Consider the following 27,354-nt stretch of genomic DNA (forward strand, 5'->3'; position numbering starts at 1 on the left):
GGGACCCAGGCCTGCAGCGGAGAGCAGTTGTGGGGGACCAGGCCTGCAGGGAGGGCAGTTGGGGGGAACCAGGCCTGCAGGGGAGGGCAGCTAGGGGTGACCAGGCCTGCAGGGGAGGGCAGTTAGGGGCAATCAGGCTGTCAGGGGAGCAGTTAGGCATCAATCAGGCTGTCAGGGGAGTGGTTAGGGGGTGTTCAGGCTGGCAGGCAGAAGCGGTTAGGGGCAATGAGGAAGGCAGGCAGGTGAGCAGTTGGGAGCCAGCAGTCCTGGATTGTGAGAGGGATGCCCGACTGCCCCTTTAGGCCTGATCCTACTGGGATTGGGCCTAAATGGGCAGTCAGACATCCCTCGAAGGGTTCCAGATTGGAGAGAGTGCAGGTTGGGCTGAGGGACACACACCCCCATGCACGAATTTCATGCACTGGGCCTCTAGTTTCCTAAATAATAATTCTGCCAAAAATTCATGAGTAAAGGTTAGAAAAACCCAAATGGAGAAACATCTTCAAAGCAACTGACTTGTACCTTTTTTCCAATTTATTATTATTTTTACCATTTTAAATTAATTTAGTAAAAAGTTTTTCAATTACAGTTTACTTTCAACATTATTTTGTATTGGTTTCAATACAGCACAGTGATTAGACAACCATATACAGTCAAACCTCATTTCTTGAACAATTCAGTTCTCCACCAAGTTGTTCAAAGAAAAATGTCTCAGTTGTCGAACGAAACTTTGGTTTTCGTCCTGACAACCCTTTCATGCTGAGGTAGCATGACAAAAAAAAGTGTGTCTCAGGCAACAGACAAGAGAATGCTTTCATTGCTGATGAAATCAACCATTAGCACAATTTTAAAACATAAAGAGGCCACCAAGAGTGGTAATGTTATTTCACGTCTTTTCTGATTTTATTTGGGTCTTCTCTTTGTTTCTTGATGAGTCTGGCTACAGGTTCATCAATCTTGTTTATGTTTTTGAAGAACCAGCTCTTGGTTTTTTTTTTTTGTTTTTTTTTTTAAATATATATTTTATTGATTTCTTACAGAGAGGAAAGGGAGAGGATAGATAGTTAGAAACATTGATGAGAGAGAAACATCAATCAGCTGCCTCCTGCACACCTCCCACAGGCCGACGCTCTATCCACTGAGCCAAACCAGTCAGGGCACCAGCTCTTGGTTTTACTGATTGTTTTTTTTTTCAGTCTCTATGTCACTTATTTCCACTCTGATCTTTATTATTTCCTTCCTTCTGCTTACTCTGGGCTTCTCCTGATTTCTTCCTAATTCTTTAAGTTGCAGGGTTAGATAACTTATTAAAAGTTTGTTTGTTTTTTGAGGTAGGGCTGTAATGCTATGAACTGCCTCTCAGGACTTCTTTCACTGTGTCCTATAAATTTTGGGTTGTTGTGTGTGTTCATTTGCATTTGTTTCCAGGATGTTTTTTATTTCTTCTTTGATCTCTTTGGTAACCCATTCATTATTTAATAACGTGCTATTTAGCCTCCATATGTTTGAATGTTTTTGAGTGTTTTTACTGTAATTGATTTCTAATTTCATGCCATTGTGATCTGAGAAGATGTTTGATATGATTTCGATCTTCTTGAACTTGTACTTAGTGTTCTAACTCAGTGTTCTAACATGTGGTCTATCTTTGAAAGTGTCTCATGTGCACTTGAGAAGAATGTATATTCTGTAGCTTTGGGGTGAAATGTTCCGAAAATGTCAATTAATTCCATCTGATCATAACCCATGGACACAGACAATAGAGAGGTGAAGACCTAGGAGGGGTGGGTATGAGGTGGAGGGGGTCAATGGGGAAAAAAACCCAAAAAAAAACAAGGGGACATCTGTAATACTTGCAGCAATAAAGATAAATTTTTTTGAAAGATTGGTAATGTTGCTAAGGGTGTGAAAGAAACAATGATCACAGGCACTTGAAGAGGTAGAAAAACTGTTGTTGATTTGGATAAGGGAAAAGCAGTTAGCCAGGTAACAGCACTTCGAAGGCAGTGACATATGAGCAAGCAAAGATGCTGCATGCTGACCTGAAAGACACCCCTGGACCGAGTGTTGAAAGTGAGGGAAGTAAGGCTAGTGGGATGGTTCGATAAATGTAAGAAAAGAAGTGTTTGTTTATAGATTAAACGGCATATTAGACATGTATTGCATGTAAGAAAGGTTAAAACGGAATCATTTGGGGGTATGGAACAGATTAATTCAATTTACATTATTTCTAATAGGAAAAATGATTTGGTTTTGGAACAAATCGCTTCTCAAATAGCCTTCTGGAAGGAATTAAGTTCGAGAACCGAGGTTCCTCCGTACTTTACAAAGTGTTCCCCCTGATATTTCCAGTACCTACCTGGTACCATATCCACTACATAGTTATCACAATATTACTTACTATATTCCTTATTCTGTACTTTACTGACCTGTACTTTTGAAACATATCAAGGTCATAAAAGGCAAAGAAAGACTGAATAACTCTTCCAGATTAAAGGAGACTAAAAATTCAATGTAATGTGTATTATCTTGAACTGGATCCTGGACTAGGGAGAAACAGCTATAAAGGGCATTATTGGGACAACTGATAACATCTGAATATGGACTTTATATAAGACAAAGTATTACATCAACGTTAAATTTCCTGATATTGACAAGTGTACTGTGGTTATGGAAGAAAAAAAGTCCTTGTTCTTAAGACATACATGCTGTAGTACTTAAGGGTCATGTCTGCCACTAACTCAAATGATTGGTGGGGGGGGGGCAAATCTTATATGGGGGGAGGGAGTAAGAGGGAAGAGGGAGCAGGAAGGAAGGCGGAGAGGAGGAGAAGAGAAAGGTGACAAAAATGACAATGCTCCCTGAATTGATAGATCAATTCAATGCAACCTCAATAAAAATTCTTGAATGTTTTTGAGGGACTTGGCTAAATCAACTTTGAAAAATAAGAGCAAAGTGGGAGCTATTAAGACATTCTATAAAACCATAATAAAAAAGACAGTAAGGTTCTAGACAGCCATGGGCAAACTACGGCCCGCGGGCCGGATCCGGCTGTTCTATCCGGTTCTCTTGCTCTCCCCTCCGCTCCTTTCCTTTGAATTTATATTAGTTCACACAAACACTCCATCCATGCTTTTGTTCCGGCCCTCCGGTCCAGTTTAAGAACCCATTGTGGCCCTCGAGTCAAAAAGTTTGCCCACCCCTGTATCTAGCACAAGAAAGAACAAGTAAATCAATGAAACAAATTAGATCGCTCAAGACAGACCCACGTACATGAGGTAACTAGAAATGAGATGAGGTACTACTGTTTGGGAGATGGTACTGGGGAAACCGCCCACTAAATGAAGGAAAATAAAACCAGAATCTACCTTATACCATATTCAAAACTGCATTTAAAGACCTGAATGAGAAAGGTAAGACTATACAGTGAAAACAATCGTTGCGATCCAGAGGTAGGAACACAGAAGATTCTGAAAGCACAGATTGTAAGACAAAAAAGTGATGAATTTTAGCGCCCCCCAAATGAAGAGCAGGTATCCATCCTTGGGGAAATCATTAAGCAAAATGCAGGAGGCACATCCCATGGTGTCTTTGGGACCAATTAGAAGCAAAGCACTAATATACACATGGCAATACAGACAGATCTTTAAAAAAATAAATGCAGCCAAAACCGGTTTGGCTCAGTGGATAGAGCGTCGGCCTGCGGACTGAAGGGTCCCGGGTTCGATTCCGGTCAAGGGCTCGATTCCGGTCAAGGGCATGTACCTTGGTTGCGGGCACATCCCCGGTGGGAGGTGTGCAGGAGGCAGCTGATCGATGTTTCTCTCTCATCGATGTTTCTAGCTCTCTGTCCCTCTCCCTTCCTCTCTGTGAAATATCAATAAAATATATTAAAAAATAAAAATAAAAATAAATGCAGTGCTGAGTTATACCAAGTTCAGGGGAAAAATGAAGACTACAGCACTGTATCACTTGTGTAAAGTGAAGACATAGACAACTCTAAACAACACTAGATATTTTCAAAGAATACATTTCAAACACGACAGAGAAGCTGCCTGCAGCTATGGGAATTGGGAATAAAAAGGGAAAGATAAGGCAAGAGAAGGCCTTTGTACTGACCTATGATAGAAACCTACTGTGAACTAGACAAGCATGATTAACTCAAACCTCTGCATTTGAGGTCCTTTAAAAGCCCAAAAAAGAAAGCCAGTGGCTTTATTTGGTAATAAAGTCTGAAGCAGGCAAGTTAGGTCACCTACTCAAACTCAGAAACTGCCACAGAGCACTTCCAGCGAATCCCATCCAAAATCAAATGCCTTTCAAAAGACGTTTTTAAAGAAGGTCAAGACTGAATAACACCACATCTCAATTTGGGCTCACTTTTTAGAAAACAAAATATTATAATTCTACTTTTTTTTGTTTGTTAATCCTCGCCCGAGGATATTTTTCCATTGATTTTTAGAGAGAGTGGACCGGAGGGGGAGAGACAGAGAGAGAGATGTGAAAGAGACACATTGATTGGCTGCCTCCCACACGCACCCCGACCAAGGCCAGGGATTGAGCCTGCAACCAAGGTACATACCCTTGACCAGAATCAAACCCAGAACCCTTCAGTCCATGGGCCAACATTCTATCCACTGAGCCAAATTGGCCAGGGCTAATTCTACATGTTTAAAAGGGCCTGGTGGTAGAAGAAGACCTTTGTAGGACATTAAAAATTATTTTTTCCTGACTTTTTATAAATCTACTGACTCTTTTTTTTAAAAATATATTTTATTGATATTTTACAGAGAGAGGAAGGGAGAGAGGGATAGAGAGCTAGAAACATCGATGAGAGAGAAACATCGATCAGCTGCCTCCTGCACACCTCCCACTGGGGATGTGCCCGCAACCAAGGTACATGCCCTTGACCGGAATCGAACCCGGGACCCTTCAGTCCGCAGGCCGACGCTCTATCCACTGAGCCAAACCGGTTTCGGCTCTACTGACTCTTAATAGAGGCTTTTGGGGAGAGTTAGGTCTGCTTTCCTACGTAACCTAAAACGTAAAGAATAGATCACCTGCATTAGAATAAGCTGGGGTGATGCAGCAGGATGGTGAGGGAATGGCCTGGGAACTCTGTATTTTATCAAGTGTTCCGAATGTTTCTTGTTCTACCAGAGTTTAAAAATAACTGTATGAGAGTGTCCCATTCCAAGACAAGTATCATGCCAACTTCAGCCCACTCTGTCCCTGAAATCTCCCACCATCTGACCTGGCTTGCCCCATACTTGTCCTGGCAAATTCCTGACACGGAAGGCACCACTCTCATCCATCCCTTCAACCCAAAGCTACCGCTCACACCTCTGCCGAGAATCCACAGGCACTTACAACCCCCACCCATCTCTGCCTCTCCTCCCACAGTGGCTCTTCAGACCTTGGCGAATGGCACCATATACCTATGTGGGTCCCCCAAACTAGAAACCTTTCTCTTGATCCCTTCCTACCCTCACAACCAACCGTGGCACCCCTCCAACTGCTTTGGAATCACCTGCAAACGGTGTGGTCTCCGTTGGGAGACCCCGAGTAATAAAGAGAAGGCTGCAATCTTTTCTGTCTCATTCACCATGGCATTCCCAGAGCCTAGTGCTGGCTCACACTGTCTCCTCAGCCCGAGAGCCCTGCCTAGCACCTTCCTGGATCAGTTCTCACATGGGGACGAGCCGAGGCCGTTGGGTCAAGGCAGAAGCAGGGAACTCACCGTCTTTCATACTCCATGTCCTGATAGGACCTTCGGGGGCTGCTAGGGCCCCGCCTCAGCCGCTGGCTCCGTTTCACTTCCCAGCCACCCCCGCTGCTGCCACCATGATCTGCCAGCCTGGGTGATGCCTCCTGCAAGGACTCTGGGGAGAGAAGCAGGAAGAAAGGGGTCAAAGCAGCTGGGGCAGAGAGGGCCTCCTTGAGAAACCCCTGTGGTCAAGGTTCTTTGCTGTCTCCTGGTCCAGGGACGGTGTTTCTCAACTCCAGTGCTCCTGTGGCCCAGAGCGGGAAGGCAGCCCCTCCTTGGCCGGCTCTGCTCCTTTCCCCCACAAACGGGGAGGCTAGAGCTCACTGCCTTAGAATGAGCAAGGCCTTCAGCAGACACGGAGCAGCCTGCAGAGGGAGGGACCTGGTGGTGTCACCCGCTCTGTGATCGGAGCTTTGACATCTGAAACTGGTAGACACGTTCAAGGCCGGAGCTACCTGCCCACGGGAGCTCTTGGTGCTGAATGACGTTAAGAGATCAGGCACATTAGGCATGGAGGCGAGACTTCACAGGAGCAGCCCCAGGCGCCCACCGGGCTCCTGCCATGGCCCCCCAGGTGCCACTTCATCCTCCCAACAAGATGCTGGCTGCCCCTTACAAGACAGCAGTAGAGCAAGAAAGGCTTAGGGGGTGAGGGGGCTAACTTGGCAATGAGACAGCTGCCGCCTCCCTGGGCTCCTGGCCAGCACAGCTTCGGCCCTCACGGGGCAACTGGCTCAGCCCTGAGTGCTGTCTCTTATGTGCAGCCAGGTCCCAAGGCAGCTCTCTCCCTGGGGTTCTGGGCCCAAGTTATTCAGAGGCCAAAGGAGCCCTTTCGGAGGCTGTTCCCAACCACTGTGCTCTTCTCCTCAGAAGGGCGGTCATTTCACCCAACCCTCGGGGCCTGAGACCTAAGGAAATCCCGAGAGCCATGTGACCTGGCCAGGGGTCACCAGGCAGTATCCCAGAATCTTCGGGCCTGCCCTCTGGACAGCAATTAGGAAAGCCAGGCAGTAACAGCACCTACGAGGTTGCCACCACACCTTTCCTCCATGAATACACACACATCGATTTTCTCTTCCTCCTCAAGCCACAGGGAACCAGAGTTGCCCGCTCCTAGACGGGTAAGAGCTAGAATCACAACCAGGGGCCCCAGTGGAGAAGTGTCCATACAAAACCCTCATCAGACTCTGGCAAAGGGGCCAGAGTCACACACCGGTATCCACAACAGACAGGGGCTAGTCAGACACGCGCCCCAAATAACTATGGGCCAAAATCACAGACAGGAACCCACAATAAATAGGGGCCATAAGCACCCCCTTTCAAGGGATGAACATCACAGTCAACAGACAACCCTCCCCCAAGAAGGGGCAATAAGTCATACACCCTTTCCTTGCATTCCCTCCCTACCCAGGAGGCAGGTTAGGGCCAGTCGCCAGAAGGCTCCCTATGGATAAGGACCTCTCCCATGAACAGGGAGGGACCAGAGTTAGACACACACTGCGAGGATAAAGACCAGGGTCATAGAGACGTTCTCCCTCCTCCTCCTCCTCCTCCTCCTCCTCCAACTCCTAAGGATCCGAGGCACAGAACACTTTCCCACGGACAGGTAAGTCCCAAAGTCACACAGAACAGACAACACATCCTCACGCCTGTAGATAAGAAACAAAGTCGCAGACACCTGCCTCCCAACGGATAAAGTTCCGTGTCGCACACACCCCAGCAGCCCACTCCCATCCGTCTCTCCCTTCCCCCAACCCGCATGCACCCATCCTGCGCCCCGATCGCGCACGCGCCCCTGATCTCAAAAGGAGTAAAAATTAAAGACAACCCCTCCCAGGCTCAGACCGCGCACGCATTCCTCGGTCCCGGCCCGCAGTCCGCGCTCTCGCCTTGTCCACGCACCCCCGGCCCCAGGCCCCTTACCTCCGCCCCCACGACCAGCGTAGGTCGATTCTCACCTCGGCTCGGGCTGTCAAGGGAGGGCTCCCAGACATCACCTCGGCCCTCAGCCACCTCCACCAACTCGCCCAGCTCAGCAGGAGCCCCTTCGCGCAACAACCAAGTTCAAAGCTGGAGGCGGAAAGGCGGAGGAAGGAAGGGGAGAAGCGCCGAGCGCGCTGCCCTCCCCGGGAGACCCGCCGCCGCCTACTCCCCGCTAGCCGCAACCACCAGCACAAAATGGCGACCAGGAGCAGGGAGCCGGCGCTCCGACCACCATCCACCTACTGAGGGAGCGCGCTCTGGCTGGCCGCGTCTATTGGTCGCCATCCGCCATCGGCCAGCCCCGGGCCGCTCTGATTGGCAAGCGACTGCCACCTCCCCGGCCCCCAGCCCCATGCGAACGCCTGCTAGTGGAGAAAAGGAGTAGTTATTGGCCAATCGGGCGAGGCCCGCTTTTTAGACGCTTAGCTTCCTTCAAAGATGAAAGCCAAGCGGAAGCTCTGCCTCTTTCACGGAGAGGGCAAGGGAAACCCGGTGCGATTGGCTGGGAACTGCACCCACCCACCCCAAATGTCATCGCTTTCTTCTCACCAAGGAAAGGAGACCCGGCAGGCCCCTCGGGCAGAACTCCCATAGCTTAACCGAGAGAATCAGGAAATGGTTGCTCTATTAAGGCTGTGTCACAGGGAGGAAAGAGGGCTGCTCAGCGCCTTAACTCACTTGAAAAGACCATCTAGACGAACTGGGACCTATTTCGTGCGAAGAGGGCGGAGCGACAATCAGCGCGCCCGGGTCAACTGCGGCTGCGCAGCGTTCCATTTCCGTCCCCGCCCCTGAGAGCCTGCAGCACCGTCTGTCATGGCGCCCGGACTGTTAGGTTTGTACGCTCGCCGCCTTTTGGCAGCAGCGGCGACGCGAGGGCGCCTGGCTGCCTGGGTTCGCTGGGAATCCAGCTCTGCGAGGGCTGTGATCGCCCCACCCGCCGCGGTGGGAAGGCGGGCGCGGGAACCGACAGTGCACTGGCAGGAGGACCCAGAAACCGAGGACGAAAACCTCTATGAGAAGGTGAGAGAGGGGAAACGGGACGCCGGTAGGGTCAATCGGGGGCAGCGGACGGGGCGCCGTAGAGGACTTTCTTAGGCGGTTGAGGGTTGCGCAACTGGTAAATCCTCGAAGACTTGTGTATTTTGCTTAGTTTTGTTCTCCTCATTTTCCCCGTGTTATCTTAGGTTCAGAGCCAGAGGCGAGACTGACCTTATTTTGCAGAAAGGTATCAAACCTGATAGGACGCTTGCGCGGTGCCAGTCTTCTAAACATGTTACATACATTAACTTATCTGATCCTCCAAACAACTCTGTCTCTTAGGTACTGTTAGTATACTCCCTGTACAGGTGATGAAACTGAAGCACAGAGATGCCAAGTGACTTGCCCAAGTTCACATACCTGAATGTGCGGCAGGACACATTTGAACTTAGGTCCCCCAGGTCTCCTGTGCTGTGTGATAGCAGAGGCTCTGAAATTAGAATGCCTGGGTTGGAATACAGGCACTGACAGTTACTCACCTAAGTGACCTTGGGAAGCAACTTAACCCCTTAGTGCCTCGGTTTCTTTGTAAAATGGGAAAAGTATTAGGACACCTTCTTAAAAATACTAAACCTGCATCGTATAATCAAATGAGTCAAAATGCTAGAACAGCATCTGGCACTTAGTAAGTGCTCAGCATGTAGAAGGTGTTACTTATTATTGCCATTTTCCAACTCCCTGGGATATTGTGAAGTCTGTGTATGCGAAAAGGCCTGACACATAGGAGGTACTTCATCAATATTAATCTCTGGTTGAGGGGCTTGGATATATATGATGCTCATTCATTCATCCATTCATTCTGTAAATATGTATTGAGGGCCCACTGAATTCCAGGCACAGTTCAGGGCCCTGGGGGTCCAGCAGTGTAGAAATCAGATAAAGCCTTTGCTCTTATATAGCTTATACGATAGTGGAAAACACATAAGATAAATATGTCAAATACTTGAAAATGGTAATATAGAGCATGTAATTGGTAATATAAGATAATGTGATATACAGGATCTGTGGGATGCTACTTTGGTAAACTAATACATGCCAGAAAGAATGTTAAGCAGGATAAATGGATCGAGAGTGACTTGGGGGTTGGGGGTAATTTTATTAGGTTGAACCATAGGAAATGGCCAATATTCAACCATTTTGACCAAAGAAAATGGCAGTTTCCAATAGTTCAACTTAATAGACAATGTGACTAGGAATGCCTCTTAAGAGAAGATGAGAAGCCGCCGAAACCGGTTTGGCTCAGTGGATAGAGCGTCGGCCTGCGGACTGAAGGGTCCCGGGTTCGATTCCGGTCAAGGGCATGTACCTTGATTGCGGGCACATCCCCAGTGGGAGGTGTGCAGGAGGCATCTGATCGATGTTTCTCTCTCATCGATGTTTCTAGCTCTCTATCCCTCTCCCTTCCTCTCTGTAAAATATGTAAAATATAAATAAAATATATTTTTTTAAAAAAAGAGAAGATGAGAAGCCAAAACTTTGAATAAGGAGGCAGATCCAGCCATGACTACACCTGGGGGAAAGGCTTTCCAGGCAAAGGGAGCAGTAAGTGTAAAGGCCCTGTGGTGGGAAGGAGCTTGACAAGTCCTAAGAACAGAAAGAGAGGAACTTAGGGAGTGCGGGGAGACTGGTGTGAGGTGAAACTGGAGAACAGCTTATGCACGGCGAGCATACGGCTTTGTGGAGCAGCAGGAAGCCCTATTGACCTCTTCTCCTTCCACAGAACCCTGACACTCATGGCTACGACAGGGACCCTACTTTGGATGTCTGGAACATGCGGGTCGTCTTCTTCTTTGGCTTCTCCATCGTCTTGGTCTTTGGCACCACCTTTGTGGCTTATCTGCCTGACTACAGGTTCATGGGGTGTCCAAGAGAATGGGATGGGTGGGGGCAGAGGTAGGGGTGGGAGTCGAAGGGGACTCTGCCAGGAGTCCTGTCCCGTGCCGTTGAGGAATGGGGAGCTAAGGTGGGGATTGATGTCCAGTGAGGCTTCCTCATGTCTCCCTTCCCCCATGCTGCTGCCTCCAGGATGCATGAGTGGGCCCGCCGGGAAGCTGAAAAGCTTGTAAAATACCGAGAGGCCAATGGTCTTCCCATCATGGAATCCAACTGTTTTGACCCCAGCAAGATCCGGCTACCAGATGAGGACTGATTGGATGCCCAGTGGACCTCAAGAAGCACCACCTTTTCTACCCCCCTGCCTGCCATTCTGCCCTCTCCGCAGAGCACCTTATTAAAGGGACTGAAAATCTGACTGGCTGGTGTTAATTTTGTTGTGAGGGGGTTGTGGGAGTGGGGGTGTCAGTCCTTAAGAGGGCCACTGCAGCCTTTCCTGGGTGTTCTGGTTATCTATTGCTGTGTAACAAGCATCCTCAAACTTAGTGGCTTAAATGACAATTTAGTATTGTCTTTCATGGTCCTATGCTTGACTGAGCTCACTTAGGCGGTTCTTAGGGTCAGATGGTGGCTGGGGCTGGATTCATTTGAAAGCTCAACTGGGCTGGACATCCAAGATGGCTTTTTTTTTTTTGAGTTTTAAAATGAATTTATTAAAGAATATTATTAGGAAGGCAACGACGTTTGATTTGTCATTAAAAAAAAAAAAGTCTGTTTCTTCATGCTGTAGAATAAAGGTAATGTAAGAGGCTACAGAGTTATAAGCGTCTTGCTACTGGATTCTCTGATAGTATAGCACAGTGTAGTCGTTTCTGCAATGCTAGAATAAATAAAGTCTCTTCTATGCTTCTCTTTAAAAAGTGATGAGCCGAAACCGGTTTGGCTCAGTGGATAGAGCGTTGGCCTGCGGACTGAAGGGTCCCGGTTCGATTCCGGTCAAGGGCATGTGCCTTGGTTGCGGGCACATCCCCGGTGGGAGGTGTGCAGGAGGCAGCTGATCGATGTTTCTCTCTCATCGATGTTTCTAGCTCTCTATTCCTCTCCCTTCCTCTCTGTAAAATATCGGTAAAATATAAAAAATAAATAAATAAAAAGTGATGAATAGCCGAAACCGGTTTGGCTCAATGGATAGAGCGTCAGCCTGCGGACTGAAAGGTCCCAGGTTCGATTCCGGTCAAGGGCACATACCTTGGTTGCGGGCACATCCCCAGTAGGAGGTGCGCAGGAGGCAGCTGATCGATGTTTCTCTCTCATCGATGTTTCTAACTCTCTATCCCTTTCCCTTCCTCTCTGTAAAATATCAATAAAATACATAAAAAAAACCCAAAAATAAAAAAAAAAAAGTGATGAATAATAACAGAAGATGGCATAAAAGAACCATTTTTCTATTCATTCTGTAGTATTGGAGCCAGTATTTTTACCATCACAGGCTACAATTTTCACTTTATCCACTTTAATAAGTTCTGTCACCTCTCTGAATTCAACATCATTCAATACCAAAGTCCACACATTATCGCAGAATCTGTATGTATTTAGAGAGCCCCTGAAATTGACTCTGTTCCTGACCCTTTGTGCCAACGCTGAATTTATAGCCTTATCAAATTGAAGTAGAACTTGAAGGGCAAGTTAGGGAGTGATCTGTTGAGACTGTATGAGTTCATCGAGGCTTTCCTGAAGACTATTTCCCAAAGTGGTATTTCTATATAATTGATAGGCCATGGCTTAGAAGGAAGGAACTTTTTCTTATTCAGTCTTGCATTGATGTCTTGTGGGGAAGGCGCTTCCCGCCGCGGAGCAGACAGAATCAGCACCGCCAGGAGCCCAGAAGGAGACTCCTACCACCTCTTCCCCACCACCTCTTTTTTTTTTTAATATATTTTATTGATATTTTACAGAGAGGAAGGGAGAGGGACAGAAGGTTAGAAACATCGATGAGAGAGAAACATCGATCAGCTGCCTCCTGTACACTCCCTACCGGGTATGTGCCCGCAACCAAGGTACATGCCCTTGACTGGAATCGAACCCGGGACCCTTGAGTCCGCAGGCCGACGCTCTATCCCACCACCTCTTTAGCCACAGCAGAAACCCCAAGATGGCTTCTTTACTCACATGTCTGCCATTTCAATCTTCTTCCAGGGCGCCTCTGTCTCCTGAAGTTCCTTCAGATCCACCCTCCCCCCCTCAAGGGTAAACACTCTCCCAACTTGTAACAGTGCAGATTCATTTGTCTAGTTCCGTGGTCGGCAAACTGCGGCTCGCGAGCCACATGGGGCTCTTTGGCCCCTTGAGTGTTATGCTCTTCCACAAAATACCACGGCCTGGGCGAGTCTATTTTGAAGAAGTGGCATTAGAAGAAGTTTAAGTTTAAAAAATGTGGCTCTCAAAAGAAATTTCAATCGTTGTACTGTTGATATTTGGCTTTGTTGACTAATGAGTTTGCCGACCACTGGGCTAGTTCAGTGCTTCATGTAAGTGCATGGAGACATTTTTGCATCTGACTTCTTTCATTTAGCGCTATGTTTGTGAGATCCACGTTGTTACATGGTCAGTAGTTACATTACTGTGCTCTCTTCCATTGTGTGAATAGACCACACTTCATCCATTCTAGTGTCAGTGGGTATTTGGGCACTTCTCTGTCTGGGGCTATTAAGAATAATTCTTGCCCTAACCAGTTTGGCTCAGTGGATAGAGCGTCGGCCTGCGGACTCAAGGGTCCCAGGTTCAATTCTGGTCAAAGGCACGTACCTTGGTTGCGGGCACATCCCCAGTAGGGGGTGTGCAGGAGGCAGCTGATCAATGTTTCTCTCATCAATGTTTCTAACTCTCTATCCCTCTCCCTTCCTCTCTGTAAAAAATCAATAATAAAAAAAAGTAATTCTTGGAGTGACTGAGGCCATAAGCGAGATTCCAGTGGCCGTGGGTCCCGATGGACAGTCCCAGCCAAGCTGCTTTGACCGCACAAAGATGGGCTTGGTGATGGGTTGCACCATGGGCATGGTGGCTGGGGCACTCTTTGGCACCTTTTTCTGTCTCAGGATCGGAATGTGGGGTCAGAAGCTGATGGCCTCAGGAAAACTGCAATGTCAAGTGGTGGCACCTTTGGCACATTCATGGCTATCGGGATAGGCATTTATGCTAATCAGCAATGGTTGCCCACATCTACTCCATCCCATCAGTCCCAGCCTATGTACTATAATAAAAAGACTGAGTTGCCAAAACCGGTTTGGCTCAGTGGATAGAGCGTCAGCCTGCGGACTGCAGGGTCCCAGGTTCAATTCCAGTTGGGGGCACATACCTTGGTTGTGGGCACATCCCCAGTGGGAGGTGTGCAGGAGGCAGCTGATTGATATTTCTCTCTCATCCATGTTTCTAACTCTCTATCCCTCTCCCTTCCTCTCTGTAAAAAATCAATAAAATATATTTAAAAAATAAAAAGACTGAGTAAAAAAATTATTCTGTGAACATCTTTTGATGGGCATATGCACTCATTTCTCTTGGGCATATATGTGGGAACAGAATTGCTATCATGGGGTAGACAGGTGATGAGCCTTAGTAAAGCATGCCAGTTTTCCCAACTACACTTCCCCCTTTTGCAAGTGCTACATCCTCACCATCGCTCAACATTCTCCGTCTTTCTCATAGCAGCCATTTTGCTAAACAACTGGCTTTGTAAGGGCTACATTGGGATGAAGAGGTGGGAGTTGAGTTCCTCCTGTGTGTCAAGCCCTGACCGTGCGCCAGGCGCTGACAGACACCGGAATTTCCCAGGGTGGGCGTGGTGGCCAGTGGGAGTGGTCAGAGAAAAACATGTTTTCACCCTACTGTTTGACCCCAAGGATATTTGAGCCATGATATTTTAAAATACGTTTTTTATTGAATGTTAGAAAGAGAGGAGGGGAGAGAGAAACATCGATGAGAGAGAAACATCAGTTGGCTGCCTCCTGCACGGCCCCCAGCAAGATCGAGCCTGAAACCCCAGCACATGCCCTGACCTGGAATCAAACCGGCAACCTCTTGGTGCATTGAACCTTGATATTTTAGACCCAGCTTTGCTCCAGCAACATAACAGATATACACCTTCATCCTTCAATTGAATAGAGCCTTTATTATGTGCAAGGCTCAGTGAACAAGACAGATAAACTACTTGACTTCAATCCTTATCTCAGGGTCTGTTTCTGGAGGGACCTGATAGTCTCAGTTCTCAGGAAGTTTGCCTTAAGGCAGTGGTCGGCAAACGCATTAGTCAACAGAGCGCACAAGCCACACTTTGCCGACCACTGCCTTAAGGTGATGAGTAAGACTGAGAGTACACGGCACAGAAACAGGTAAGTTCCGCCAGAAGGCTGGCTGGCTGGAATGTTATGATTCCTGGAATCTTCCAGGAAAAGAGTGGCTAGAGATGAGGTTATAGAGGTGGTCATAGGCCATACCCCTAAGGCCCCATGGGCTGTGGTTAGGAGGAGTTCATATTTTACACACTACACAAAGTTGACCAGAAACTTACCGAAAACCCAACTTAGCAAAGCTCATCTTAGACAATCCTAGATGGAGATTGCTCACAGTTTTTCTCATGGATTACTCAGGAAAGAAAAACGAACTCTCTTACCAGCTTCACAACGACTCTTGCTGATAGACATACACACCGCAGAACGAACCAACAACAGCTAAAACTGTGAACTTGGAAATACGTTGAGGGAGAACAGATGGAAGGATCCTATGTTGCCAACAAAATGTGAACCTGCAAATTTTGATCCTGAAATATTAGACTTGATGACAACTAGCCACAAATAAAGTTCAGAATGATAGGAAAGCTACCCGACAAATATTTATTGAGTGCCTGCTCGGAACCAGGTGCTTTCATAGGCAGTGGGGACACAGCAGGGAAAAAAGATGAAAAACTTCCCACCCTCATGGAGCTTATATTCTAGCAGAAGGAGACAGCTGATAAACAAGGCAACCAGTCGTATTGTTTGCATTAAGGGAAAACTAAAGCCAGTAAAGGGGATCAGGCTTGTAGGGTGGGAGAAACCTGTATTTAAATAGGGTAGTCAGCTTAGGTCTTGTTGAAAAGTGATTTTTTTTTTTTGAGGGGAAAAAACTGTAAAGAAAGTGAGAGATGAGACACAGATGGAAGAGCATTTCTGGGAGAGGGAACACCCTGTATAGTCCCTGAAGCAAGAATTGCTTGAGCAGTTCAGGGAGTAGCCTGAGGCCAAAGAGCTATCTGGGACAAAGTTATTACTGCTAAAATATAATCCAGACAAGAAAATTGATGCCTGGATGGAATCATCACTGTAAAAATTAACCTGAAAATGATTCATCCCACTGAAAACAACTTCAGAAAAAATGAAACTGGCCAAAATTGGCCACTGTGTGGCATTGAAGAAGGAATGAAATTGGTTCAGGATTCAGCCGAGGGCAAACTTTCTCAACAAAAATTCACCTGAGGTGGCATAATTCCAATTATAAATGTTAATATTTGTAAGCAGAGCCAATACATCTGAGTCAGAGGGGCGAAGCCAGGGCCATCCAGGATCCAGACAAAGCAGTTAGGTATCCACCGTCATCAGAAAAGGGTCACTCACTCATTTTTTCATTCATTCGTCCAACAAATATTTACCAAGTGCCTATTGTGTGACGGGATAAAGCAGTGAATAAAACAGGCAAAAGCTCCCTCCCCCTCTTGGAGCTGACTTCTCTAGAGGAGACAGATAATAAATGAAAGAATAACAATCTTGAGTAATGATCATATAGAGGTAAATAAGTGAAATGTACCCCGACTGGCATGGCTCAGTGGTTGAGCATCGACCTAGGAACCAGGAGGTCACGGTTTGATTCCCGGTCAGGGCACATGCCCGGGTTGTGGGCTGGATCCACAGTGGGGGGTGTGCAGGAGGCAGCCGATCCATGATTCTCTCTCATCATTGATGTTTCTATCTCTCTCTCCCTCTCCCTTCCTCTCTGAAATCAATAAAAATATATTTCAAAAAATAAGTAAAATGTATAATATAGTGATAAGTGTTAAGGAGAAAAATGAAACAGGAAAGGGTATAGTGTGTGTGTGTGTGTGTGTGTGTGTGTGTGTGTGTGTGTGTAAATTTTACCTGGAGTGGCCAGGCAAAAGGCCTCACTTAGATGACATTTGAGAAAGACATACAGGAAGTATCAAATATGTGACCTTGCCCTGACTGGTTTGGCTCAGTGGATAGAGTGTCAGCCTGCGGACTCAAGAGTCCCAGGTTCGATTCCGGTCAAGGGCATGTACCTTGGTTGCAGGCACATCCCCAGTAGGGGGTGTGCAGGAGGCAGCTGATGGATGTTTCTCTCTCATCGATGTTTCTAACTCTGTCTCCCTCTCCCTTCCTCTCTGTAAAAAATCAATAAAATATTTTTTAAAAATGTGACCTTATGTTCCCATTTTCCTCCTCTATCAGTTGGGACTAATGACACTAACTACTTCCTAAGGATATTTAGAAGGTTAATCTGAGAGTGCTTATAACATTGCCTGTCACAGATTAGGTGTTTATAAACATTGGTGGGATGAATCCTCATTAACATTAATGTAGCGTCCATGGAAGTTCTTAAATAAGTGCCCTAAAAATGAAATGATGGTAATCATGGTTTTGTGGATGTTCTGATTGTGCACTTGGAGTGGAGGGTGGTTTTGGAAACCTGACAGTCACTCCGGAGGGGTTTGGGGCCCGGTATTGAAAGCGGTGGCTCTGGAGACAAGGTTTGTAAACCTACTTAGGCCAGTTGGGGCCTTCAGTAGTAGTCAGAAGAGCTGCAGGATTCTTTTTTTTTTAAATATATTTTATTGATTTTTTACAGAGAGGAAGGGAGAGGGATAGAGCTAGAAACATCGATGAGAGAGAAACATTGATCAGCCGCCTCCTGCACACCTCCCACTGGGGATGTGCCCGCAACCAAGGCACATGCCCTTGACCGGAATCGAACCTGGGACCCCTCAGTCCGCAGGCCAACGCTCTATCCACTGAGCCAAACCCGTCAGAGCTGCAGGATTCTGGGAGTCCGTCGTCTCAAATGTAGAGAGGGTCTGGGGAACTCTGCCAGGGTCGGAATGAGGATGCAGGGTCTCAGCGGAAGTTTAGGAAAAGAACAGCCATTGATGATGCCACGAGGTGTCAATCAGAGGCACACCGGCCTTGTCTTTTTATTCTCGCCTCCCTGGTCTCCTTCAAGGTTTTGCTAACTATCAGCTTCTCAAAGAGGACTTCCTTCTTTGAAATTCCACCCCCTTACTGTTCATTCTCTACATTGATTGGTGAGTTTCTCCCCTCCACAGCACACCCAAACTGCAGGGGCTGTGTTGTCCTTTTTTTTTTTTTTTTTTTTTTTTAAATATATTTTATTGATTTTTCACAGAGAGAAAGAGAGAGGGATAGAAATTTAGAAACATCGATGAGAGAGAGACATCGATGAGCTGCCTCCTGCACGCCCCCTACTGGGGATGTGCCCGCAACCCAGGCACATGCCCTTGACCGGAATCGAACCCGGGACCCTTCAGTCCGCAGGCTGACGCTCTATCCACTGAGCCAAACCGGTTAGGGCTGTCCTTTTAATTGTGGTCATGCTGACAGGAATTAAACAAAAAATAAACTGGGTCTTTATTTTAATGAGAGAGATGCAGGGAGAGGAAGGAGGAGGAGGAGAAAGAAGGAGTAAGAGAGAGAAAAGGAGAGAGGGAGGGAAGGAAGGGGAGGAAGAAGGAATTCTTCAGAAACCCTAACCCCATCAAGATGGGGCATGGCCCTGACCGGTTTGGCTCAGTGGATCGAGCGTTGGCCTGCGGACTGAAGGGTCCCAGGTTCGATTCCGGTCAAGGGCATGTACCTTGGTTGCGGGCACATCCCCAGTGGGAGGTGTGCAGGAGGCAGCTGATCGATGTTTCTCTCTCATCGATGTTTCTAATTCTCTATCCCTCTCCCTTCCTCTCTGTAAAAAATCAATAAAATATATTTTAAAAAAAAGATGGGGCAGGACTGGTGTTAGGAGTGGGGGTGGGGAGTAGATCCAAACAGATTCCATTTTAAAGAAAAATACTCTCTACACACACTATCCAGCCTCTGAGCCACCATTTTTCTTATGTGGAATCCACTTTCTCCCCTTTCCAGAAAATTCCACTCACCCTACAAAGTGGCCTCTTTGGGGGAAGCTTTCATTTTGAAAAACAAGCTCAGATGGATCGGTTTGGGATCTGACCCTGAAAAAAGAGTTTTGATTAATAAAATTTACCATCTTTAGTTAAAAGTCTATTTTCTCTGACGTAAGTATGGCTGCACTTGCTTTCCCCCACTACCATGTGCTTGAAATATTTTTTCCAGCCCTTCACCCTCAGGCTATACATTGTAGGGCAAAAGTAGGTTTACAGTTATACGTGCAGCAGTTTATTCTTGAATTATTATTTGTTTTCCATACAAACAACTGTAATGAGTCTCTTGTAGGCAGCATATTGTTGGCTCTTGGTGTTTTTTTTTTTTTTAAATTCATTCAGCCCCACCGAAACCAGTTTGGCTCAGTGGATAGAGCGTCAGCCTGCAGACTGAAGGGTCCCAGGTTCGATTCCGGTCAAGGGCATGTACCTTGGTTGCGGGCACATCCCCAGTAGGGAGTGTGCAGGAGGCGGCTGATCGATGTTTCTCTCTCATCGATGTTTCTAACTCTCTATCCCTCTCCCTTCCTCTCTGTCAAATATCAATAAAATGTATTTTTTAAAAAATAAATTCATTCAGCCCTTCTATGTCTTTCAATTGGAGAATTAATCTATGTATAAAGTAATTATTGGTAGGGAAGGAGTTACTCTTGCTATCTTGGTGAGTGTTTTCTGGCTGGTTTGTAGATCTGTTGTTCCTTGTTTCTTCTGCTGCTGTCTTTGGCTGTTTGTTTTTGTGTGTGGTTGTTGTTTTCGCTGCTGCCTTCTTTGGTGTGTTTTGAGGTATTTTGGTATCAGTATGCTTTGACATCTTTTTCATGTTCTTTTGTGTAATTACCACAGGTTTTTAAAAATATATATATTTTATTGATTTTCTTTACAGAGAGGAAGGGAGAGAGAAAGAGAGTTAGAAACATCGATCAGCTGCCTCCTGCACACCTCCCACCGGGGATGTGCCCGCAACCAAGGTACATGCCCTTGACTGGAATCGAACCCGGGACCCTTCAGTCCACAGGCCGACGCTCTATCCACTGAGCCAAACCAGTCAGGGCCACAGGGTTTTTTTGTAGTGGTTACCATGAAGCTTTAAGTATTTTAAATTATAACATCCTATTTTAAATTGATAACAACAACTTCAATAGTATTCCTAAACTCTACACTTTTACTCACTCCCATCACAATCTAGGTTATTGATAAAGTTCTTATTTTTTATATTGTGCAACCAATAATAGATTATTAGTTATGGTTCTTTTTACTACATTTATTTTTTAATTTTAAACTAGAGTTGTATTACGTACTCTTACAGAAAACACAACTACAGAAAATTTAAATATATTTTCAAAAAGTCACACACATGCGCATACGCGGATAAATGTCCCACGCCAAGATTCAACTTGGGCGGTCTGAATGAAAGCCAATCTCTAAAGGCGACAAGTGAACAACAAAATAGCGGGCGCTTTGACTTAATCTTTGAAAGTATTTTGGACCCGCTCCAGGTTTTTGTTTTCCCTAATGCGGCTGCGCAGAGACTACTCCTCGCCCCGCCCCCCCACCCCGCCCCGCCTCGCTGCTCACAGTCGGGGAAATCAACATTGCTCCATCGCCTCGGTTGCCTGCCTGGGTGGGACTGGGCAACAGAACAGAACACCTTAAAAGGATCAGCAGAAAGCGGCGGCGGGGGATGGGCTCAGACCCACTCTGCAGGCCCGCCTGTCTCTGTGTCCTTAGACGTCCGGGAAGAGGCGGAGCCCGTTGTGACAGATCTGTGGGCTCTGGTGTAAATCAGCTGTTCCTCAGAGCAGCGTTGACACCTTTAGAGGGTGGGCTCTCCAGCTGAAAGGCAGCAGACAAGCCAATCAAGAGCTCTTGCTCCTAAAGCCCAGGCTGGGCTGAGGGCTGATTGACACCTCGACCTGTCTGTGAGCGCGGGGTCTGGACCCACCCACCTCCCAGCACCGGGTGCGGGAATGGAGACTTGACCCTTTTGAACCAGTGAAAACATCTGAGCCTTGCGGAGTAGCTCTTGTCTTTTGGCAGTTGAGGGTAGGGTCTTGCTTTGATTGACATGCTTATCATCCAATAAGCATGTTTGCTTGAGCTGGGGATGGGGCGACCGGTTGCAGGAAAGGAGGAGTCTTGTCCTTGACTGACCCTTGTTTTGCTTAGCAAGGAAAACCAAATTCCATGAGTAGCCGCCCACCCTCACCTTATCTGTTTTTAAAAAGGCTCGTGATACTTTAAAAAGTTTGAAAATCACAACTTTGGTGCAATTTAACTTTCCCATGCTGGGCAGAAACTTACTGCACCTCTGAAAAAACAGCAGCCCCTTAGAAAGGTGATCTTAGGAGTGGGGACCAGGAATAGAAGGGGTTCTCAGAAGCAGCTTCACAGCAGTTGACAATAAATTGGAACTTGATTTGAGGTTTGGGGGCCTGAGAGACTTTGACAGAGGGTTTCTGGCTAGAGTGATGGGGTTTCTGGGGACAATGATGGGGGCCTGTGGGGATCAGTAATAGATGGTTAGCAGTTGAGGTCAATTTGGGTGACTCATGTAGACGCCCATAGTAAGGGCCTGCTCTCCCATAAGACCATCTGGAATTAAACTGCTGGTGGAGCCAACTGCCTTTGCCTCCTGGACATGGCAATGCATCCACCATCAAAGACTGGACACTGTAAAAGACTCATGTTTCTAACTAGAGGCCCGGTGCATGAAGATTCATGCACTGGAGGGGGGTTACCTCAGCCCAGCCTGCCCACTCTCACAGTCCGGGAGCCCTCAGGGGTGGGAGGCGACCCGGCAATCAGGGGAAGGTGATGCCCCCATCACACCTCTGCTGCTGCCACTGCCGGCAGCACAAGCCTCAGCCAGCCCTGGTTATCTGAGCCTTGGGCAGCCCTGGGCATCTGGGCAGCCGCCATCCGAGGCTTGCCTGTGCTTCGGCCCGGCCCTGGGAGGCTGGGGGGCTGAGGAAACTGGGGGACTCCAGAGGCAGGTGCACAGAGTGGCCAGACCTGCCTGGGGGCGGGCCTGGCTGTGCCATGCGCCTGCCGCCCCAGCGGGGCTGAGGGGACTGGGCACCGCCATCTTTGAAGGCATGGCAGTCAATTAGCATATCCCCTCCTTATTGGCTGTGGGCGCCACCATCTTTGTGAGGGTGTGATGGTCAATTAGCATATTCCCTCTTTATTAGATAGGATGCAGATGGTTTGCAGTCTGACAGTGATGTATCTAACAATGGGCCAATAGTCAAAGTATTTGGTAGACATTCCAGCTCCCTACCATCAGCAGATATCTAATATTGTTGAACATTAAGCAGCTTCCTACAAAATGGACTAAAAAGGATTTCAGACTCTACCTCTCTCACCTCCTCCTGATCCACATACCATAGTAAGGCAATTTGATCACAGAATGTGGATGTCCCCCGAAAGGGGTCACCTCCTGGATAAAGATCAGGACAAAAGGGGTAGATTATAGAGACCTATTTTGAAAATTCGGGATTCAGCCCATTCTTGGACATGATGTATCTTTCCTTCCTCTCACAGCAATCCCAGGCCAGCATAGTTCATAACCTCCAGGTGACAGCTCAGCTCAAAAGGGGCCTAGGGGATTTGAATTGAATTATGGTTCAGTCACCTAGATTCTCTTGTTGGGTGGACATGGTCCTAGATCATAGGATTACTGTAGAGTGAAGCGTGGGGTAAGACTTCTCTTGTTGGGTGGACATGGTCCTAGATCATAGGATTACTGTAGAGTGAAGCGTGGGGTAAGACTTCTCTTGTTGGATGGACATGGTCCTAGATCATAGGATTACTGTAGAGTGAAGCGTGGGGTAAGACTTCTCTTGTTGGATGGACACAGTCTTAGATCATAAAGACAATTACCACTTGACTGAGTACTCTGTTCACTGAGTTCCCTTCCAGTGGTCCACACTGACCAAGATAGAAGACATTAAAAAATCTGTAAATGTTATAAAAGTATCTTTGATCCTCTTGCACCTGACCTTTCTGGATGAAAGGTCAGGTGCAAGTAGGGGATGATCAGATAAAAGTGAAGTTATAGGCATTGGGATGAAACAGACCAATTTCATGGCAGTGGACAGAGTGTACTTGGGGAAAGAACGCCTTAAACCTTGAGAGGTGCAAGATGGGAAGAGTGTTAATGCTCTTTGTCCCCTAGACTGAGCACTACAGCCTGATAAAAGAATCATATGGTCTCCCAGAGTCAAGCAGCAGGTGCGGCCTGCAATCTGACCTGATTACAGGTTGGTCATCACTTCCTAGAAATAAAAAGCCCAGAAAAACTCGTGTGAACGTGGCCAGACATAAACAATTCTGCTGTGCCTGATGCCATCATGTCAACTCCTGAACATGGACATCCCTCATGTCTGTACAAACACATGGGCCAGCATGATATTGTTTAGATCTGAATGATACAAACTCATCTGCTTCTCCTGATACCTGAGTCGCCTCAGATTACACCATGTTTAGCAATTGGGCTACAAGCCTTGGATGAAACCACCCATGGGATTTAATCAAACCAATGTAATGATGATCCTAGTCAAGTTGAACAACAAGTTCTGAAATTAAATGAATCATGTCACTTTGGGTTACATATTTGTATATGGGGAAAGACTGATGAACAAAATGTCTCTCCATTGGGGAAGGGTTTGCTTTTGGACCCACATATTGCCCCCTCGTCTTATTGACAGTAACACCAAATATCTGCAAGTCAGTCTAAATTATTTTGTGTGGGTTGCAGTATGGTAGCCTGGCCTTAGACTACTTTCTGGCTAAGAATACATAGCTCTGACCCTACATTACCTTGGCCATTTCTCAGGGCTGTGTGGACAGCAAGCAACCTTAAGGAATGAGATAATGCTTCCCTCTAGGACAAAGAGCAGGCTGACTTTCTCAAGCTTAGCATTTCTTGGCTGTGATGTAAACCAACTGAATATCCAGCATCCATCATGGCCCCTCTGTGTCACCCCTGTGGGACTTAAAGGACATGGGAGTCAATATGCTGTACATGTTGCTTGCTGTGCCATGAGAGACACATCCTTGGTGTCTGCTCCAGGAGTCTTGTGTCTTCTGTCAGCATCTATAACACTTGTTAGCTTCTAAGAGGGTAATATCTCAGACCCTTCACAGACCCTGACAATCAAGAATTAAGGGATTGCCCAACCAGCATGGCTCAGTGGTTGAGTGTCAACCTATGAATCAGGAGATCACGGTTAAGAGACTAGCCTAGTGGTGAGAGTGAGTGAGTGTGTGTGTGTGTGTGTGTGTGTGTGTGTGTGTGTCTGTGGGGGAGGTGCCCTATAGTGTGCTTCAGAGCATCCCTGGGTGAAAAAAATATTCATGATATTACTAATACAGGCTGTATAAGATGACCTGTCATCCAAGATTGGGGTTCCCTGAGATGTGGGACTTTTAAAAAAGCAGACTGATTTTTTTAAAAAGAAACTCACTTCAAATATAATGATACTAGAGGCCTGGTGCATAGATTTGTGCACTGATGGGATCCCTAGGCCTGGCTTGTACCCTCTCACAATCCGGGACTCCTCGGGGGATGTCAGACTGCTGGTTTCGGCTCAATCCCCGCAGGCCAGGTGGAGAGACCCCACCAGTGCACAAGATTGGTGCACTGGGCCTCTAGTATACATATAAGATCTTTGGTTAATCTCTTCCCACCCTCCCCCCTCCTCCCTTCCCTCTGAGATTCATCAGTCTGTTCCATGTTTCCATGCCTGTGCATTGAGCATCTGCCCCCTGGTGGTCAGTGCACATCATAGCTACCAGTTGAATGGTTGAATGATCACTTAGGCTTTTATATATATAGACTAGTGGCCTGGTGCACAAAATTTGTGCATGGAGGGGGGTTCCCTCAGCCCAGCCTGCATCCTCTCCAATTGGGCAGGCAGGCAGAGAGGTTAGGGGCTACCAGGCAGTCAGGCAGAGGGGTTAGGGGTGATCAGGCAGGCAGGCAGGTGAGTGGTTAGGAGCCAGTGGTCCCAGATTGTGAGAGGGATGTCTGACTGCTGGCTTAGGCCCCTAACTGCCTCTGCCTGCCTGATCACCCCTAACTGCCTTCCCCTGCAGGCCTGATCTCGCCCCCAACTGCCCTCCTCTGCCAGCCAATTTGGTTCTGATTGGTCGGTTTCTATGCCAGTCAGTGTCTCTGGGCCTATCAATGGGGCCTTATCAGAAAGGAGGGGCTGATCAGCAGCCTTGGTGGAGGCCTGGAGAGAAATGGAGGCATGGCTGCTGGCCAGACTGAGAGAGAAAGAGAGAGGCAAGTGCTGATCAACAGCTGCCACAGAGGCTACGGATCAGACCCTACTTCTCCCTTCAGCCTCTCTCTGGGCCTGATTCACAGCCCCCTCAGCAGTCAGTGCTGGGTCACTGCACCTGCAGCCACAGCAGTCAGTGCTGGGTCACCACAGCAACCCAGCACTGACTGCAGGACTGACTTCCAGTTGGTCGAGCCTCCTGTCATGATGGACCCAGGGTTTTTATATATTAGTATAGGTACTTTAAAAGTAAGGGTATGGAAAAAGATATACCATGCAAACATGAACTAAAAGAAAACTGGACAAACTAGACTTTAGAGTAAAAATATAACCTGAGTAGCCCTATAATTACTAAGGAAAGTTTTAAAACTTTCTGAAAAAGAAATCTCCAGGTCCAAATGGTTTCACTGGTGAATTTTGCCAATTATTTAAAGAATAAATAACAATAAATACACACTATCTTTTCCATAGAACAGAAGAGGAGGAAATACTTCCTAACTCATATTATACTGATATCAATACCAAAGATGGTAGAAATAAAGAAAACTAGACACCAATATCTCTGATAAACATAGATGCAAAAACCCTCAAAAAAATTGTTAGAAGTTTGAATCCAGCAATATATAAAAAGACTAATATACCATCACCAAGGGGGGTTTATTCCAGGAATGCAAAAATCTATCATAATAATACCTAAAGAAGGAAAACCACATAACCTTATCAATAAAGAAAAAAAAGCATTTAAAATACATCCAAAACAAAAATTTAAAAAAACCTTTCAGCAAACTAGAGGAGAACTTTCTCAACCTGAGAAAGGGCATCTACAAACAGACCTACAGCTAACATCATATTTAATGAAGAAAGACTGCATGCTTTTCTCCTAAGATTAGGAACAAGGCAAGGATATCCACTTTTACTATTCCTATTCAACATAGTACTAACAGTCTTAGTCAGTGCAATAGGGCAAGAAAAAGAAATACAAATATGCAAATTGTAAAGGAAGAAATATAGCTGTCTTTATTCACAGAAGACATATTTATAGATCCAAAGAATTCCAGAGAAGCTACAGAAATACTCTTAGAACTAATGAGTTTAGCAAAGTCAGATTCTAGGTCAATCTACAAACACCAATCATACTTGGAATGAACAATTGGAAACAAACAATTTTTAAATAATCATATCTACAATAGCTCCAAATAATGAAATATTTGGATATAAATCTAACAAAACATGTCTAAGATCTGCATGCTGAAACTTACAAAATGCTGATGAAAGAAATGGAAGAATGTATGTCAACTATAACTGAAAAAATCAAAGAAGACTAAATCATTAGAAAGACATGCTGTGTTCCTGGATTAGAAGACTCAAAATAGTAAAGATGTCAATTTCTCCAAATTATTCTACAGATTTAAAGCAATTTAATTAAAATTGCAGCAGAATTTTTTGTAGATATAGTCAAGCTGATTCTAAAATTTATATGGAATGCTAAAAGAACTAAAATATCTAAAATATTTTTTAAAAGTACAAATAAAAGAAATTTTAAGGCTTATGTATAGTGATATAGATCAGATAAGTGATTTCCTGGAGATGGGAGCAGGCATACAGAGGAACCAAAGGAAAGGATTACAAAGGGATACAGGAAAAGTCTTGGGGTAGTGGATAGATTCATTATCTTGCTTGTGGAAACAAACTTATCAAATTGTGTACTTTAAGTATGTATAAGTCAATTATAACTCAATAAAGCTATTTTAAAAATATTCTTTCCAAAGTAATATGTTACTTTTATATCTACTATGTGGCAGTTGGAACCATGGATGTTGCCAAAGTGTTTAATTCACATCCTCTAGCAATATTTTATTTTATTTTTTGCAATATTTTATTTTATTTATTTATTTTTTTAAAATATTTTATTGATTTTTTACAGAGAGGAAGAAAGAGGGATAGAGAGTTAGAAACATCGATGAGAGAGAAACATCGATCAGCTGCCTCCTGCACACCTCCTACTGGGGATGTGCCCGCAACCAAGTTACGTGCCCTTGACCGGAATCGAACCTGGGACCTTTCAGTCCGCAGACTGACGCTCTATCCACTGAGCCAAACCGGTTTTGGCGCAATATTTTATTTTTAAAATAACATATAGGAAGAGTAAGATGAAGGTAGGTTATCATTGCAGCACATTTTATATGATTACTAGAGGCCCGGTGCACGAA

General features: G+C 46.1%; 2 protein-coding genes and 2 pseudogenes across 8 annotated transcripts in view; 2 read left to right on the forward strand and 2 right to left on the reverse strand.

Moving 5' to 3' along the window:
* Positions 1–8,565, reverse strand: part of RBM10 (RNA binding motif protein 10) — a 34,842-nt gene extending 26,277 nt beyond the window's left edge. For 3 of the 5 annotated variants that reach the window (XM_080653540.1, XM_080653539.1, XM_080653541.1), the window contains exons 1-2: positions 8,426–8,565; positions 5,738–5,879 (exon numbers count right to left, since the gene is read on the reverse strand). In XM_080653540.1, coding sequence (XP_080509666.1) covers positions 5,738–5,879; positions 8,426–8,438 — 155 coding nt within the window. In that variant the 5' untranslated portion in view covers positions 8,439–8,565. Of the gene's footprint in view, positions 1–5,737; positions 5,880–7,722; positions 7,793–8,425 lie in introns of those variants that run through there. The other 2 variants (XM_080653542.1, XM_080653543.1) reach the window with 2 other exon arrangements.
* NDUFB11 (NADH:ubiquinone oxidoreductase subunit B11) lies at positions 8,564–11,788 on the forward strand (the record flags this gene model as incomplete). Its single annotated transcript, XM_080653546.1, has 3 exons — positions 8,564–8,770; positions 10,509–10,639; positions 10,814–11,788. The coding sequence occupies 3 exons, from the start codon at positions 8,564–8,566 to the stop codon at positions 10,935–10,937; spliced, it is 462 nt and encodes a 153-aa protein (XP_080509672.1). The 3' UTR covers positions 10,938–11,788.
* Positions 11,789–12,040: 252 nt separating this feature from the next.
* LOC308239613 (transcription initiation factor IIA subunit 2-like) lies at positions 12,041–12,526 on the reverse strand (annotated as a pseudogene). The gene has a single exon. The product of its transcript is annotated as a transcription initiation factor IIA subunit 2-like (transcript).
* A 671-nt stretch (positions 12,527–13,197) lies between these two features.
* LOC308240342 lies at positions 13,198–13,923 on the forward strand (annotated as a pseudogene). The gene is made up of 2 exons: positions 13,198–13,225; positions 13,566–13,923. The product of its transcript is annotated as an uncharacterized misc_RNA (transcript).
* Positions 13,924–27,354: the final 13,431 nt, after the last annotated feature.

This window comes from Plecotus auritus (genome assembly GCF_963455305.1).
Source record: "Plecotus auritus genome assembly, chromosome: X".
Classification (NCBI taxonomy): Eukaryota; Metazoa; Chordata; class Mammalia; order Chiroptera; family Vespertilionidae; genus Plecotus; species Plecotus auritus.